This window comes from Anomaloglossus baeobatrachus, chromosome 5, assembly GCF_048569485.1.
Source record: "Anomaloglossus baeobatrachus isolate aAnoBae1 chromosome 5, aAnoBae1.hap1, whole genome shotgun sequence".
In the NCBI taxonomy this organism is placed as follows: domain Eukaryota; kingdom Metazoa; phylum Chordata; class Amphibia; order Anura; family Aromobatidae; genus Anomaloglossus; species Anomaloglossus baeobatrachus.
Window position 1 is genome coordinate 139,120,003 of NC_134357.1, and position 17,248 is coordinate 139,137,250.

Here is a 17,248-nt window from a genome sequence, read left to right on the forward strand (position 1 = left end):
CTAAGGACTGATGTCAGGTGGAGGAGAAAAGGACTGTGCCTTTTTTTGTGCCTTTTTCTTTGACTGCCATTTTGCAAGAAAGGACTCTGTAAAATGAGCTCTTGCTATCTGGGCTACCCTTAAAGGGACAATGGACTGTGCCATTGGACCATGAGGGCTACTGTTATGTTTGTGTGAGGGCACCTGATAAAAGAGGCTTGGACATTCTGTTATTGGGGTTCTCACCTAGTAGGACCAGGTGCGTATTGCACCCAAAAGGAGAGCAGACGCCATCTGCATCCCGGAAAAGAAAAGGGGCCAATGTTTATTAATATTATGTGTAGTATGGCATTGGTGTTTTTTAGGTCTCCGGATGGTTGTGGATGACCATCATTAATGAGAGGAGGAATGTAAGGAGGTGGACGTGTAGTAGTGTTTCCCCCCTGAAGACACCAATCACGTTGCTGTAATGTGAATTATAAGTTCATTTTAATAAATTAAAACATCATCAAAAAGTTAATTTATTTCAGTAGTTCTATACAAAAAGGGAAACTTATATTATATAGAGTCATTACAGAGTGTTCTATTTCAAGTGTTTATTTTTATTAATGTTGTTGATTATGGCTTACAGTCAGTGAAATCCCAAGAGTCATTATCTCAGAAAATTAGAATAGTTAACATCACTGCTAAAGACGCTGGCTGTTCACAGAGTGCTGTATCCAAGCATATTAATGTAAAGTTGAGTGGAAGGAAAAAGTGTGGTAGAAAAAGGTGCAAAAGCAACCGGGATAACCGCAGCCTTGAAAGAATTGTTAAGCAAAGGCCATTCAAAAATTTGGGGGAGATTCACAAGGAGTGGACTGCTGCTGGGGGTCAGTGCTTCAAGAGCCACCACAAACAGATGTATCCAGGACATAGGCTACAACTGTCACATTCCTTGTGTCAAGCCACTCATGACTAATAGACAACGCCAGAAGCATCTTACCTGGGCCAAAGATAAAAAGAACAGGACTGTTGCTTAGTGGTCCAAGGTGTTGTTTTCAGATGAAAGTAAATTTTATATTTCATTTGGAAATCAAGGTCCCAGAGTCTGGAGGAAGAGTGGAGAGGCCACAATCCAAGCTGCTTGAGGTCTAGTGTGAAGTTTCCACAATCAGTGATGGTTTGGGGATCCATGTCATCTGCTGGTGTAAGCCCACTGTATTTTATCAAGACCAAAGTCAGCACAGCCGTCTACCAGAAAATGTTAGACAACTTCATGCTTCCCTCTGCTGACAAGCTTTTTGGAGATATAAATTTCATTTTCCAGCAGGACTTGGCACCTGTCCACACTACCAAAAGTACCAATACCTGGTTTAAAAACTACAGTATCACTGTGTTTGATTGGCCAGCAAACTCGCCTGACCTAAACCCCATAGAGAATCTATAGTGTATTGTCAAGAGGAAGATGAGAGACATCAGACCCAACAATGCAGACGAACTGAAGGCTGCTATCAAAGCAACCTGGGCTTCCATAATACCTCAGCAGTGACTCCAGTCCACACCGCATTGATGGAATAATTCATGCAAAAAGGAGCCCCGATATGAATTGAGTGCATTTACTGTACATACTTCTCAGTAGGCGCCAACATTTCTGAGTTTAAAATCATTTTTTCACTTGGTCTTATATAATATTCTAATTTTCTGAGATAATGACTTTTGGGTTTTCATTGGGTGTAAGCCATAATTATCAACATTAACATAAATAAACACTTGAAATAGATCACTCTGTGTGTAATTATTTTATATTCTATACTAGAAGGTGGCCCGATTCTACGCATCGGGTATTCTAGAATTTACGTATTGTGTAGCTCATGTATGATTTTTGTTATATATATATATATATATATAGATGTTGTTGTGTGTAGTTACCAAGTGTTTGTGTAGGGCGCTGTACATGTTCTGGATGTTGTCTGGGTGTGATGGGGGGTGAGAGCGGTGTTGTTTGTGTGTTGCGTTGTTTGTGGAGCGCTGTGTGTCTGTAGCGTTGTGTGTGTGTTGCGCAGTTTGTGTGTGTGTGGTGTGTTTTGGGGGGAGGTATGTTTTGTGCAATGTGCGTGTTGTGCGGTATGTGCGTATATTTGTGTGTGCAGCGTTGTCTGTGTGTGTGGGTGTCTGTGTAGGGCAGTTGTTTGTGGTTCCCAGTGTGTGTGTGTGGTGTGGTGTGTTGTGCAGTGCGCGCGCGTATGTGTGTGTGTTGGGGGGAGGTGAGCACTTCCCATCGTGCTCCATCCCCCATGCAGCGCACTCCCCATCGTTCTCCATCCCGTATGCTGCGCACCCCCTATCGTGCTCCATCTCCCATCCTGCGCACTCCCAAACGTGCTCCATCCGCCATGCAGCGCACTCCCCATCGTGCTCCATCCGCCATGCTGCGCACTCCCCATCGTGCTCCATCTCCCATGCTGCGCACTCCCAAACGTGCTCCATCCGCCATGCTGCGCACTCCCAAACGTGCTCCATCCCCCATGCTGCGCACTCCCAAACGTGCTCCATCCGCCATGCTGCGCACTCCCAAACGTGCTCCATCCCCTATGCTGCGCACCCCCCATCGTGCTCCATCTCCCATCCTGCGCACTCCCAAACGTGCTCCATTCGCCATGCTGCGCACTCCCAAACGTGCTCCATCCGCCATGCTGCGCACTCCCAAACGTGCTCCATCCGCCATGCTGCGCACTCCCCATCGTGCTCCATCCCCCATGCTGCGCACTCCCAAACGTGCTCCATCCGCCATGCTGCGCACTCCCCATCGTGCTCCATCTCCCATGCTGCGCACTCCCAAACGTGCTCCATCCGCCATGCTGCGCACTCCCAAACGTGGTCCATCCGCCATGCTGCGCACTCCCAAACGTGCTCCATCTGCCATACTCCGCACTCCCCATCGTGCTGCATCCTCCATGCTGCGCACTCCCAAACGTGCTCCATCCGCCATACTCCGCACTCCCCATCGTGCTGCATCCCCCATGCTGCGCACTCCCAAACGTGCTCCATCCGCCATGCTGCGCATTTCCAAATGTGCTCCATCCGCCATGCTGCACACTCCCAAACGTGCTCCATCCGCCATGCTGCGCACTCCCAAACGTGATCCATCCGCCATGCTGCGCACTCCCAAACGTGCTCCATCCGCCATGCTGCGCACTCCCAAACGTGCTCCATCCGCCATGCTGCGCACTCCCAAAGGTGCTCCATCCGCCATGCTGCGCCAGCATCAGCCTCTCTACCTGCAGCATCAGCCTCTCTCCTCCCAGCATCAGCCTCTCTGTCCCCAGCATCAGCCTCTCTGTCTCCAGCATCAGCCTCTCTGTCTCCAGCATCAGCCTCTCTGTCTCCAGCATCAGCCTCTCTGTCCCTAGCATCAGCCTCTCTGTCGCCAGCATCAGCCTCTCTGTCCCCAGCATCAGCCTCTCTGTCCCCAGCATCAGCCTCTCTGTCCCCAGCATCAGCCTCTGTCCCCAGCATCAGCCTCTCTGTCCCCAGCATCAGCCTCTCTGTCCCCAGCATCAGCCTCTCTGTCCCCAGCATCAGCCTCTCTGTCCCCAGCATCAGGTTCTCTGTCCCCAGCATCAGCCTCTCTGTCTCCAGCATCAGCCTCTCTGTCCTCAGCATCAGCCATTATTAATATATGGATGCACAGTACGGGGGCATTATTAATATATGGATGCACAGTACGGGGGTATTTTTAATATATAGCTGCACAGTACGGGGGTATTATTAATATATGGATGCACAGTACGGGGACATTATTAATATATGGATGCACAGTACGGGGCATTATTAATATATGGATGCACAGTATGGGGACATTATTAATATATGGATGCACAGTACGGGGGCATTATTAATATATGGATGCACAGTACGGGGGCATTATTAATATATGGATACACAGTACGGGGACATTATTAATATATGGATGCACAGTACGGGGCATTATTAATATATGGATGCACATTACGGGGGTATTATTAATATATGGATGCACAGTACGGGGCATTATTAATATATGGATGCACAGTACGGGGACATTATTAATATATGGATGCACAGTACGGGGTATTATTAATATATGGATGCACAGTACGGGGACATTATTAATATATGGATGCACAGTATGGGGGCATTATTAATATATGGATGCACAGTACGGGGACATTATTAATATATGGATGCACAGTACGGGGACATTATTAATATATGGATGCACAGTACGGGGTATTATTAATATATGGATGCACAGTACGGGGACATTATTAATATATGGATGCACAGTACGGGGACATTATTAATATATGGATGCACAGTACGGGGACATTATTAATATATGGATGCACAGTACGGGGACATTATTAATATATGGATGCACAGTACAGGGACACACATCCGATCGCATACACTCACACACAAAGACACACACACTGACGATATTGCACATACGCGCTGATACTCACAACATCCGGGGATATCACATGCTTCTGGCCATGTGATCCCCCGGCAGGTCCTGGAAGCTCACAACAGCACAGTATCGCCGCCGAGAAGCAAGCGATATCCCAGGATGTTGTGAGTATGTGGATGCGATGTGATGTGTGAGGTGTGTGTGAGTGTGATCTGATTTGTGTGTGTGTGTGTGTGTGTGTGCTGTTATGTGTGTGTATGTTCCGCAGCTGCAGGACCTTGATGTGTGGATGCGATGTGATGTGTGTGTGAGGTGTGTGTGAGAGTGAGTGTGAGCCGGTGTACACTGGTAACTATGATACACATCGGGTAACTAAGGGACCTTAGTTACCCGATGTTTATAATGGTTACCAGCTTTCACGGCCTCCGTCAAGATCCCAGCATCGCAAGGTTATGTCTGGCGCTGCCGGGATCCTGACGGAGCCGGTGTAGAAGCAAGCGATATCCCAGCATGTTGTGATGTGTGAGGTGTGTGTGAGAGTGAGTGTGAGAGTGAGTGTGATCTGATGTGTGTGTGTACTCACCTGGGAATCGGAGCTCCGTGTCAGTTGGGCCAGAGCGAGCGTGCATTGCGTGAGGGGGGCGGGGCCTGCAGAGAGCCAGGGCGAGAGGCCAATCCGTGTGGGGGGGCGGGGCCATGGCGAGCCCAGCGGCCAATCAGCTTTGTGTCACCGTAAGGACACAATTTCGGAGCATGACAGACAGACAGACAGACAGATAGACAGACAGACAGACAGACAGACAGATAGACAGACAGACAGACAGACAGACAGAATAAGGCAATTATATATATAGATGCCTTTCCTTTTTGTATTTTATTACTGATAGAGATGAGCGAACCTTAGGCTCGGAATTCGGGCTCAGGAAAAAAAGAAAAAATCAATCAGGTGAGTAACGTACTAGGCTCGTATATGCATGAGTACCTGCATCCTACGCGCTGCGGATGTGTTTTTTTGAGTCAAATTTGTCTTACATTCAGTGTTGGAAGATTTTTGTTCACGGAGAATAAAAAATAAATAAACAAAAACCGCCAACATAGCTCCGGAAGTTTATTGCTTTTGGCCCATAGCAAAACATTTCCAGAGCTTTGTGGGCGGTGTTTGATTTATTTTTTATACTCCATGAACAGAACATTTTCCAACGCTGAATGTAAGCCAAATTTGACCCGATAAAACACATCCACAGCGCACAGGATGCAGGTAATCATGCACACACGAGCACAGCGTGATTCTCACCTGACTGATTTTCTGGTCTTTTCTTGAGCCCAAACCCCGAGCCTGAGGTTCGCTAATCTCTAATTACTGAAATAAATTAACTTTTTGATGATATTCTAATTTATTGAGCTGCACGTGTATGTCTTGCGTTGGTGTGGAAGTAATGTGCTATGTGAATTGTGATGTATTGTATAATGTGTAGCAATGTTTTATGTGTTATTCTGAAAGTCGAGTTCGAAGAAATTAATAGTCGGGACTAGCCCATAAAAGAGTGGCTAGGATGTAGGATATATGAGGGTTTCCTGTGTAACATCAGATGTGGCCCAGTGGTGAGAAGGAGGAAGGAGACCAGGACAAAGATAGCGTTATCCTGAAGATTCAATCAAGACACAAGGAAAGTGGTAGAGATCCAGCGTGAAGGACAGCGTCAGGAATACCCCAATTAGCTTACAGCTTCTAAAGGTAACAGGCCAAGACAGACTAGAACATGAGATGAAGAAGTGCCCCAGGCAGAGCTTTCCTAACTATCAGAAAACTTGGAAGTTGGAATAGCGGGAAGACAGTGTGACTTTCACAAACTGTTTTGTGATGCTGGACTAGGTACTGGTAAAATGAACCAGAACAGCGGGGATAGGAACAGCTGAACTGGGACTGAAGAGCATGTGTCTAAAGTTGCTCTGTGTTGATGAAATGTACAAGATGTTGTGTGTCCGCTATCTTATGTACACAGTTGTCAACAGAGGACTGTTAAGCAAAACTACTACTTGTTTTAAAAGAACTGCTGGTCTCTCTTCTTAAATGAATTAACATATGGTCCAGGCCAGCTGAAGCCATCAGCATCATGCGGCCTTCAGCAAGGGCATATCGCCCTACTAGTGGAAGTCTACACATGCATAGTAAGGGAACTACACCTTGCCCGGTCTTCATTAATCAGACATTATGACTCCTTCTTGTCTAATGTTCCTTTTGTTGCCTTTTCAGTCTTTCCTCTCTTCAGCTCTTTTCTTTCTTTTCACATGTTTTCTTTCTCCATGCCTCATTTTAGTTCCATCCCCTCCATTCAGCCCCGCACCAACCCTTCATATATGTCCTGACAATGCTGATAGCCCTCTGCAAAGGCTGATAGCTGTGATGCGGTTAAAAATATGAAATCAGCTGCTTAACATTGTGGCTCCACTGCTGACTGCTGGCAGGATCAACCCTGCGCAAACACCATCATTTTATAATGAACCCCAATTATCAGTAGCATTTTTATTTTTGTGTTTTAGATATAATGTGTTCTCTAAACAAAACAATAAGTGTCGGACTTAGCATGATACCAAAATGACTCTTACCACAGTCTGGGTTCCCATGTATTCTGGTGCCTGTTAGCTCAGAGCCATGCTGATCCACACACCAACACTCCCCACTGGCCTGGTCACACTGCATCTTTCTGTAATATCCATCTTCATCACAGCTGGGAATAAACATTCCTATAATACAAACATAACCATTATCAATCCATACATATACTGCAATGCTCAGACATACACTGGGTGAAATGGGTATTGAACAAGTCACTAATTTTCTAAGTAAATATATTTGTAAAGATACTATTGACATGAATTTCTCACCAGATGTCTGCAACCCGTTAAAGACAAACCCAATTTTGACCATGACGTACTGGAAAGGTAAGGATCGTGTGAGGTTAATCCCCGCCGCTTGCCGCGGGCAGTCGGCAGTGATCACTACACATGTCAGCTGATTTTAACAGCTGACATGTGCGGCTATCAAGCACAAGTGAAATCGCTACTCACACGTGCCTGTTAACCCCTTACAGCGCGCTGTGAAAATGTCACAGTGCGATGTAATAGCAGGCCACAGCAAGCATCGGAAGTCAAGTGATGTGATCACATGGATCCGATAGTTGCCATGGTGGCAGAGGGTCATGTGATGACTCCTGTAGCTATCATGAGTCAGTTCCTCCTACAGCTGGCAGACTGCCATGTGTGAGAGGAGAGCTGCTTTTGTGCAGATCAGAGCAATGCTGCTCTGATCTACAAGAAAGTATGAGAGATCAGATTGCTGATCGTTATAGTCCCCTAGGGGTACTAGTAAAAGTTAAAAAAAGTTTTGAAAAATTAAAAAAAAAAAAAAAAAAAAAAAAGGTCAAATCACCCTCCATTCACCCCATTGAAAATTAAAGGGTTAAAAAAAATAAAAAAACATAGACATATTTGGTATCGCCACGTTCAGAAACGCCCGATCTATCAAAATATAAAATTTATTCATTTGATCAGTAAACGGCGTAGTGGCAAAAAAATTCCAAACGCCAAAATTCCTTTTTTAATTTGCTGTGAATTTTGTTCAAAATGTGATAACAGGTGATCAAAACGTAGCATCGTCGCAAAAATGGTATTGTGAAAAACGTCAGTTCATGACACAAAAAAACAAACCATCACTGAGCTGTAGATCCCGAAAAATGAGAACGCTACGAATACGGCACAAAGAGAGCGCCATTTTTTTGGGACAAACTTCAGAATTTTTTTTTATCCCCTTAGATAAAAGTAAACCTATACATGTTTGGTATCTACGAACTCATACTGACCTGAGGCATCACACTGACACATCAGTTTTACCATAACGTGAACACTGTGAACAACATATTCAAAAAAATATCATGCAATTGCACTTTTTTTTTGCAATTTATTTGCACTTGTTTTTTTTTTGCCATTTCCCAATACACTATATGATAAAACTTATGATTTCATTTAAAAGTAGAACTTGTCCTGCAAAAAATAAGCTTTTACATGGCAATATTGACAAAAAAGTAAAAAAGTTACAGCTCTAGAAAGAAGAGGAGCGGAAAAAAAACAAACAGGAAAAACGCCCGAGGTTGAAGGGGTTAATGACCAGGCAAATTTTAGAAATCTGACCAGTGTCACTTTATGATGTAATAACTCGGGAACACTTCAACAGATCCTAATTTGTCATGACATGTTGTACTTCATGTTAGTGGTAAATTTAGGATGATAGTTTTTCTTTTATTTGTGAAAAAATCAGAAATTTGACAAACGTTTTGCAATTTTCAAACAATTTTTATGCCCTTAATCCAGAGAGTTACTGTATCTCACACAAAATAGTTAATAAATAACATTTCCCACATGTCTACTTTACATCAATAAAATTTTTGAAGCAAATTTTTTTTGGGTTAGGAAGTTAGAAGGGGTCAAAGTTCATCAGTGATGTCCAACTTTTTCAACAAAATTTACAAAACCATTTTTTTTGGGGACCACATCACATTTCAACTGACTTTGAGAGGCCTGGAGGACAGAAAATACCCAAAAGTGACACCATTCTAAAAACTGCACCCCTCAAAGTACTCAAAATCACACCCAAGAAGATAATTAACCCTTCAGGTGCTTCACAGAAACTAGAGCGATGTGCAATGAAAAAAACAAAAATTAACATTTTACCTAAAAATGTTGCTATAGCCCCATTTTATTCACTTCTAGAAGAAATATCACAACAAAATGGACCCCAACATTTCTTCCCCAGTTTCTCCTGAGTGCGCTGATACCCCACATGTGGCCAGAAACCTCTGTTTCGACAAATGGCAGGGCTCGGAGGAGAAGGAGTAATATTTGAATTTAGTAACACAAATTTGGCTGAAATAGATTGTGTGCACTGAGTTGCATTTGACGGTCCCAAAAGGTACCTAAACAGCAGAAACCTCCCACAAGGGACCCCATTTGGAAACTAGACCCTTCAAGGATTTTATATAGGGTGATTTTGAACCCACAGGTACTTTACAGAATGTTTTAATATTAGGCCATCATATTGAAAATTTTCATTTTTTCCACAAAAATGATGCTTTAGCACCAAATTTCTCACTTTTTCAAGAGGGAATGGCCAAAAGTGGACCACACAGTTACCCACTTTCTTATGAGCACGTTGATATCCCACATGTAGTCAGAAAGTTCTATTTGAACAAATGGGAGGGCTCAGAACAAAAAGAACAATATTTAAATTTTGGAACACAAATTTGGCTGAAATAGATTGTGGGCACTATGTTTGGGGAGCACCTTGAACTCACAGGTGCTTCACAGAATTTTATAATATTGAGCCGTGAAAATAAAAAAAACAAACATTTTTACCACAAAATTGTTAATTCAACCAGATAGCTTTTTTTCACAATGGAAAATGCACCGTACAATTTATTGTGCAATTTCTCCTGAGTATGCTGATACCTCATATGTGCTGGAAAGCAACTGTTTAGGTGCGCGGCAAGGTTCAGAAGGGAAGGAGCGCCATTTGACTGCAAAATTGTCTGGAATCATTAGCAAACGCCATGTCGTGTTTGGAGAGCCCCTGTTGTACCTAAACAGTGGAGCTTCCCCACAAGTGACCCCATTTTGGAAACTATACCCCCTCAAGGTTTTTATTCAGGACCATAGTGAGCATTTTGAAAACCACGGGTGATTCACAAAAATATTGCTGTACCATCAAATTTCTCACTTTTAGGCTATGTGCCCATGATATGGCAACCCTGCATATAGGACGCAGTGTCAACTCTCCTGTGGAGGTGCAAGTGTTGTCCATGAGGGACCGCAGAGGTCCATGCCCACCATCTGGGTTTGGGCTGCTGTGAACTTTAGGTCTATTCTCCCTGCGGAGTACACTCTCCTTTCCGCAGCACAAATTGACATGCTGAGACCAGGAAGCTGCGCGACATATCAGTTTACGCTACGGAGAAAAGAAGCACAGTGAGCAGGAGATTTCTATAAATCCCATCTATTGTGCTTGTACTGCACAATGCAGCATTTTGGACACTCTGTGTCCAAAATGCTGCAAACCCTAATCGTGGGTAGGCAGCCTAAAAAGCTAGGATAGATAGACAGATAGATGTCAAACACACATACTGTATATATAATAGTCCACCCCCCTGCATATTCCAAGCTGGCACCCTTTAGTGCCTTTTATGTGGCACTAAAGGGTGTTTAGACTTGCATTTAGCCAAAAGATAAATAAATAATTTAAAAAACGATGAGCGGTCACCACTCTTTTTTGATTGCGAGCTAGGGTAAAGCAGACAGCTGCAGCCTGCAGACCAAAATAAAGGTTATGCCACGCTGTTTTTTTACTTATTATTTATAAATAAATAATTGAAAAAAAAATAAAGTCCCCTCCAAATTGGATTACTAGCCAAGGTGAAGCAGATAGCTGTAAGCTGGTATTCCGTATCCATGTTTATTTGGCCCTCCCCAGCCTAAAAATAGAAGACCTCGGCTGGCCCAGAAGAACATTTTTCTCCCATCTGACATGCTTAATCATGTCAGATGGGGGAGAATTTTTTTTTTTTTACAGGCGCTGCATTGACTTTTACATGACCGCCGGTGTATAACGGGGATCACATGATCGAGGACTGGAAAAACTGACCTGAATCATGATTTCCAGGGTCTCAGCTACGTCTGCTAGCTGAAACGCTGGAGATTTTCTGATGCTGAGGGGCGTTATACCCTTTTTCCTGAGTGCTGGTATAAAGTGGCGCTGTGGCATAAGACTCCTTAACTGCTGCCGTTAAAAGGCGTATCAGCGGTCCTTAAGGAGTTAACAACCCATCTAGTCCACACAGGCAAAGAAATCAAAACATATGTGTCCATAAATAAAGTTATGTGTAAGGATTTATTCACACATCAGTATTTTTTTGATCAGTTTTTCATCAGTATTTGAATACCAAAATCAGGAGTGTCTCCACCAAAACACAAAACATGTGTCAAATCTTTCAATTATAGTTTTTCTCTGGAAGTTCCACTGTTGGTTTTAACATACTAACACTGCTACAAAATACTGACCAAATACTGATGTGTTAATAATAATAATAATAATAATAATAATAATTTTATTCATTTATATAGCTCTATTAATTCCACAGCGCTTTACATACATTGGCAACACTGTCCCCATTGGGGCTCACAATCTAGAGTCCCTATGTGTATGTCTTTGGAGTGTGGGAGGAAACCCACGCAAACATGGGGAGAACATACAAACTCCTTGCAGATAGTGTCCTTGGTGGGATTTGAACCAGGACCCTAGCGCTGCAAGGCTGCAGTGCTAACCACTGAGCCACCGTGCCTTATAATGAAGAAAGACACAGGAAAATAGAATTGATAACTTGTAGATAGAGAGGTACAAAAAGCCATGCAAAGTGATGACACCAGCTGAAATATATGTAGGCTTGAAATATAAGCCCTACTCCAAAAATAAGCCCTGGTTGCGTACTCAAACTAACAGAATCCTGAAATAGGGCTTGTTCAGTCCTATTTCAGGATACATAACTTTTATTGTCCGCTTGTGTTGTTCCAAGCCCTGGCTAATTAAGTGAATGAATATTCACCTTATTCCCCACCCAGAATTGCACCCACCACTTTGAACCTTTCACTCACACTCTATGCCTTCTGTACTGTATAACTGTATGAGGACCGCATCGCAATCCTTGGTGGCTCTCCTGAGCTGAGAGTGACAGCTACATAGACATAAATGCTGTCATGCTCAGATCAGGAGTCCCGCTGATGATTGCGGTAAGCAAGCGCATGGCTAATTAAGTGAATGAGTATTCAGCTTCCTCTCCCATAATCTCACCCACTGGACGGTCACCCTCCCTCTGCCTGCTGCATTACCGGTACTGTTAGCCTGAGGATCGCATCACAATCATCGGTGACTCTCCAGAACTGAGAGTGACAGCGTGTATGTCTATGTCTCTTACACTCAGATGAGGAGAGTCACTGATGATTGCGATGTGAAATAATATCAGCTGGTTGAGCTGATGACTAATAAAAAGGTGTCTAATTATCAGGGTGCCACACAAAAAACATCTCATGATGGGTCAAACCAGTGACCTGTCTCAAGACCTTCTCAACCTTATTGTTACAAAACATACTGATGTCATTAGTTACAGAAGAATTTCAAAACTACTGAAGGTTCCAGTGAGAACTGTTGAGGCCATAATACGTAAGTGGAAAGAATATAATTTCACCATAAACCGGCCATGACCAGGTAAGATTTCAGACAGAGGAGTGAAAAGAATAATCAGGAAAGTTGTCCAAGAGCCAAGGGTCAACTGTGGAGGGCTACAGAAAGACCTGGAATCAGAAGGTATAATTGCTTCAATGAGAAACATAAGTGATGCACTCAACCTCCATGGCCTGTATGCACGCTCAACACGCCAGACTCCATTGCTGAACAAATGCATTTTCAAGCACATTAAGTGCATTTGAAGTTTCCTCAACAACATTTAGACAAGCCTGTGAAATACTGGGAGAATATAGTCTGGTCAGATGAGACCAAAATTGAACTCTTTGAATGCGATAATACACACAATGTCTGGAGGCCAAAATGCACTGCATATCAACCCAAAAACACCATAAGAATAGTGAATTTTGGTGATGGGAACATCATGGTGTGGGGTTGTTTTTCAGCATATGGCACAGGCAAATTCATATGTTTGAAGGAAGGATGAATGGACAAATGTACTAAGACATTCTTAATAAAGAAAAATTGCTGCCCACCTGGATTATGAAGATGATACAAGGGTGGACATTTCAGCAAGACACAGCCAAGGAAACACTCAATTGATTACAGAGAAAGGAAAAAAAAAACGCTAGAATGGCCCAGCCAATCACCTGTCCTGAATCCAATAGAAAATTTATGGCAGGAACCAAAGCTCCTTGAAGGAGCCCACAGAACCTTCAGGATTTCAAAAGTGTGTTTATGTCGCGGGCGGGGAGGAGGCCACCTCCGCTGCGCTCTCGCTGGCACTCGGGTCCGGCGCTGCTGCTGCCTGGCTGCTCGGTGGCTTGAGCGGTGGGCCGGATCCGGGGACTCGAGCGGCGCTCCTCGCCCGTGAGTGAAAAGGGGTGGTTTGGGGAGTTGGTCCGTGACGCCACCCACGGTTTGTGGTCAGGTTGGGACACCACCGCTGCTCTGGACGGGGATCCCGGGAGCGATGACAGGGAGCAGCCGAGATGTTTCTCTCCCCTCCGTGGGTAGGGGGTTGGTGGTCCCGGGGCCCAGTGAGGTGGGACGGGGAGACAGGGTTGGCGAGGTGCTGGGTCGCGGGGGCAGCGCGATGCCGGACGGCCCGGTGGTACTCACTCAGCCAATGATGGATACAGAGTCTCCGGTAAAACAAACGGCTGGATGGACGGGTCCCGCAGCCGGCTGCTGTGGTTAGTCCCGGTAGGTTGGTGGTGGCTGCCTTTCCCTGCACCTGTTGTGTATCTTCGGTCCCAATGGCTTCCCACCGGTAACCCGCTCCCCAGCTTGGATATGGGCCGGAGGAGCCCCCTTTTGCCCGCAGGCTCTGGCCCTGGGAATTCTAACTGTGGCGGTAGTTGTATTTCCCTTTCTCGGTTTGGACGGTTGCCTTCAGACAAATCTTTGTTGCTAGGAAACCCCGGAGGTTCCGGTTGCTAACGGATTTGACCGGTTTAACGGTGACTCCAAGCCTGGTCGGGGTCCGTAGGCCCTGCCGGTTTGTGCTGGCTTCACTTCGCTCCCCGGTTCGATCGGCCTCTCCTGCAGACGGCCACCACCGTCTGCCAACCTTGCTCTCGGTGCCCTGGCCACGTACCCGGACATGGTCAGTTTGCTCCTCACTTGCCACTTCACTCCTGCTCCTTCACTCTCCCTAACTGATCTGTTCTTACTTCCTTTCCCGCCTCCAGGACTGTGAACTCCTCAGTGGGTGGGGCCAACTGCCTGGCTCCACCCCACCTGGTGTGGACATCAACCCCTGGAGGGAGGTAACAAGGATTTGTGTGTGACTGGTGTGCCTATCTCGGGGTGTGGGGTGTGTTGTTGTGACGACCTGGCTTGTCCAGGGCGACACATTTATGTGGAAGAATGTCCCAAAATCACACCTGAGTAATGCATATGACTAGTTGCTGCTTTCAGGAGGCATCTTTAAGCTGTCATCACCAACAAAAGCTTTTGTATGAAGTATTAAATAAATTTCAGTAAGCGTGTTCAATACTTTTTCCTGTGTCATTTCTCATTTTTACAGCTAATTTATGGACATCTATAGTTTGATTTATTTGCTTGCGTGGATAAGATGGGTTGTTACTGACATCTGGTGAAACTTTGCATGTTGTGACATCGCTACTGCGATATCGTCGGGGTCAAATCGAAAGTGACGCACATCCGGCGCTGGTAACGACGTCGCAACGTGTAAAGCCTAGATGCGCTGATAAACGACCGCAAAAGCGACGTAAATCGGTGATCTGTGTAGTGTCGGACATTTTCATAATGTCGCACCAATAGGAGATACGATCTTGTTCCTCTTTCCTGCGGCAGCACACATTGCTGTGTGTGAAGCCGCAGGAGCGGGGAACCTCTTCTTACCTGCCTCCACCGGCTATGCGGAAGGAAGGAGGTGGGCGGGATGTTTACATCCCGCTCATCTCCGCTCCTCCGTTTCTATTGGCCGCCTGCCGTGTGACGTTGCTGTGACGCCACACGACCCGCACCCTTACGAAGGAGGCGGGTCGCCGGCAAGAGCGACGTCGCAAGGCAGGTAAGTGCGTGTGAAGCTGCTGTAGCGATAATGTTCGCTACGGCAGGTATCACAAGATATCGCATGTGCGATGGGGTCGGGTACTATCGCGCTCAGCATCGCTAGCATCGGCTAGCAATGTATCAGCGTGCAAAGTACCCCTAAATGTGCGAGGTGTTCAATACTTATTTCACCTGCTTTATATAACTTCAGTCATCATTATAGAAAAGGCTTCATTCTGTTGTGAGCTATAACAGAGCTGCCACAAAGGTTAATGAGATTTGTATTGTACTTCTACATGCCTCCAATTCCATACATTTGTTTTTATACTGTCAGATTCTGTACAATGAACGCTCCATCGGGTGGTGGATGTACACTTCTACTATCCCTTTGCTACTTGGGGAGAAATATCATTGTATGGTTTTGTATTAACAAGCTATAAAGCTTTCATGCACTGCTGTACCGATTCTGTGCACAGGGCTTTATTGTGTGCATGATCCTTAACCCAGGTTTACAGAAGAAACATTTGTAATAAGGGTTTATCATTCCTTACATCACAAGGAGAGACATAGCAATATTGTACAATGTGAAAGGACTTGTCAATTTACCTCATTAAGGCATATGTAGGTTATAAAGGGGTTCCCTGCTTGAGACCCACTTATATGTGTTAGAATGGAAAACGTGATTTTTCCTTGAGAGGGTGTTGCAAGTAAAGTGTATGGACAGACATGGTGCCCTTTGTCACATAAAGCAGCTCTTTGGGAATTAGAGAAGCCAGAACAATTTCTGATTAAAAGTGCCATACAGAATGTTACCAAAATAAATTGCCATTACCTAAATAACAGTGCGATACTATACTTTCACTACTAGTGATGATCGAATATACTCGGCACTATTCTTACTCGCACGAATATTAAATGATTCACAATATCTGTTACTCGTTGATTATTTTGGTATTTGCCTCATGAGATTCGAGACCCCTCCCAGCATGTTTGGCAGCTGATTTTCAGCACTACACACTACTTCTGGGTCCGCTCATTAGATCTCATACATATGCACTGCTTCTCCCATCCACACTTTCTGCCGGTATCTGTGATTGGCTGCAGTCAGACTGCTGGCATCTCTGATAGGCTGCCCTCACAGTAGCTGTCTATAATTATTTATAAATACATAAATAACTAAATAAAACGTTGAAGGGTCCCCTGTATGTAGATACCTAGCACAGATAATGTAGACAGCTACAGGCTGCAGCTCCCAGCCATGTGTGTAATCTTGGCTGTGTGTCAAAATAAGAGGACCGCATGCGTCTTTTTAAAAATTATTTAAATAAATAATTTTAAAAGAAAGCATGCAGTATCTCCCCCAATTTTGATACCAAGACAAGATAAAGCCAACAGCTGGGGGCTGATATTCTCAGGCTGGGGAGGTCCATGGTTATTGGACCTTCCAGCCTAAAAATAGCAGCCAGCAGCCACTCAGAATTGTCCCATCCATTACATACGACAATTCCAGCACTTTACCAGGCTCATCCTGATTGCCCTGGTGAGATGGCAATCAGGCTAATATGAGGGGTTAATGACAGCTGTGATTTGTCAAAAATCCTGGATTAGAAATGGGGAAGGGTCTATAAGACCCCCCAATACTTACCCTGTAAGTCAAAAGAAAAAAAAACACAAACAGAAAAATACTTATTTTAAATAAATAAAAAACAACACACCTTCTTTAACCAATTTATTAATCCCCCAAAACACCCCCGCAGGTCCAACGTAATACACACGATGATCCCAGCTCTGCTACATCCAGAATCTGCAGTGACCGATAAAATGAGCGATCACTGCAGTCTCCATGAAACACTGGCGGCAGTGGATGGACCCGGCAGTGAGAAGTGGTGACATCAGTAAGCTCACCAGAGGTCACACTTGGGGCTGCCCACTGCTCTCAGTAAAAGTGGAATCCGCTGCCTGATTGCCGTGCAGCCATGTCATGCAATCTGGCAGTTGGTTACACTTTTACTGAGAGCAGTGGGAAGCCC

General features: G+C 44.8%; 1 protein-coding gene across 2 annotated transcripts in view; it reads right to left on the reverse strand.

Moving 5' to 3' along the window:
- Positions 1 to 17,248, reverse strand: part of SPOCK2 (SPARC (osteonectin), cwcv and kazal like domains proteoglycan 2) — a 259,238-nt gene that overhangs the window by 18,350 nt on the left and 223,640 nt on the right. For both annotated transcript variants that reach the window (XM_075348930.1, XM_075348931.1), the window contains exon 9: positions 7,019 to 7,156. In XM_075348930.1, the coding sequence (XP_075205045.1) occupies positions 7,019 to 7,156 (138 nt within the window). The remainder of the gene's footprint in view (positions 1 to 7,018; positions 7,157 to 17,248) is intronic.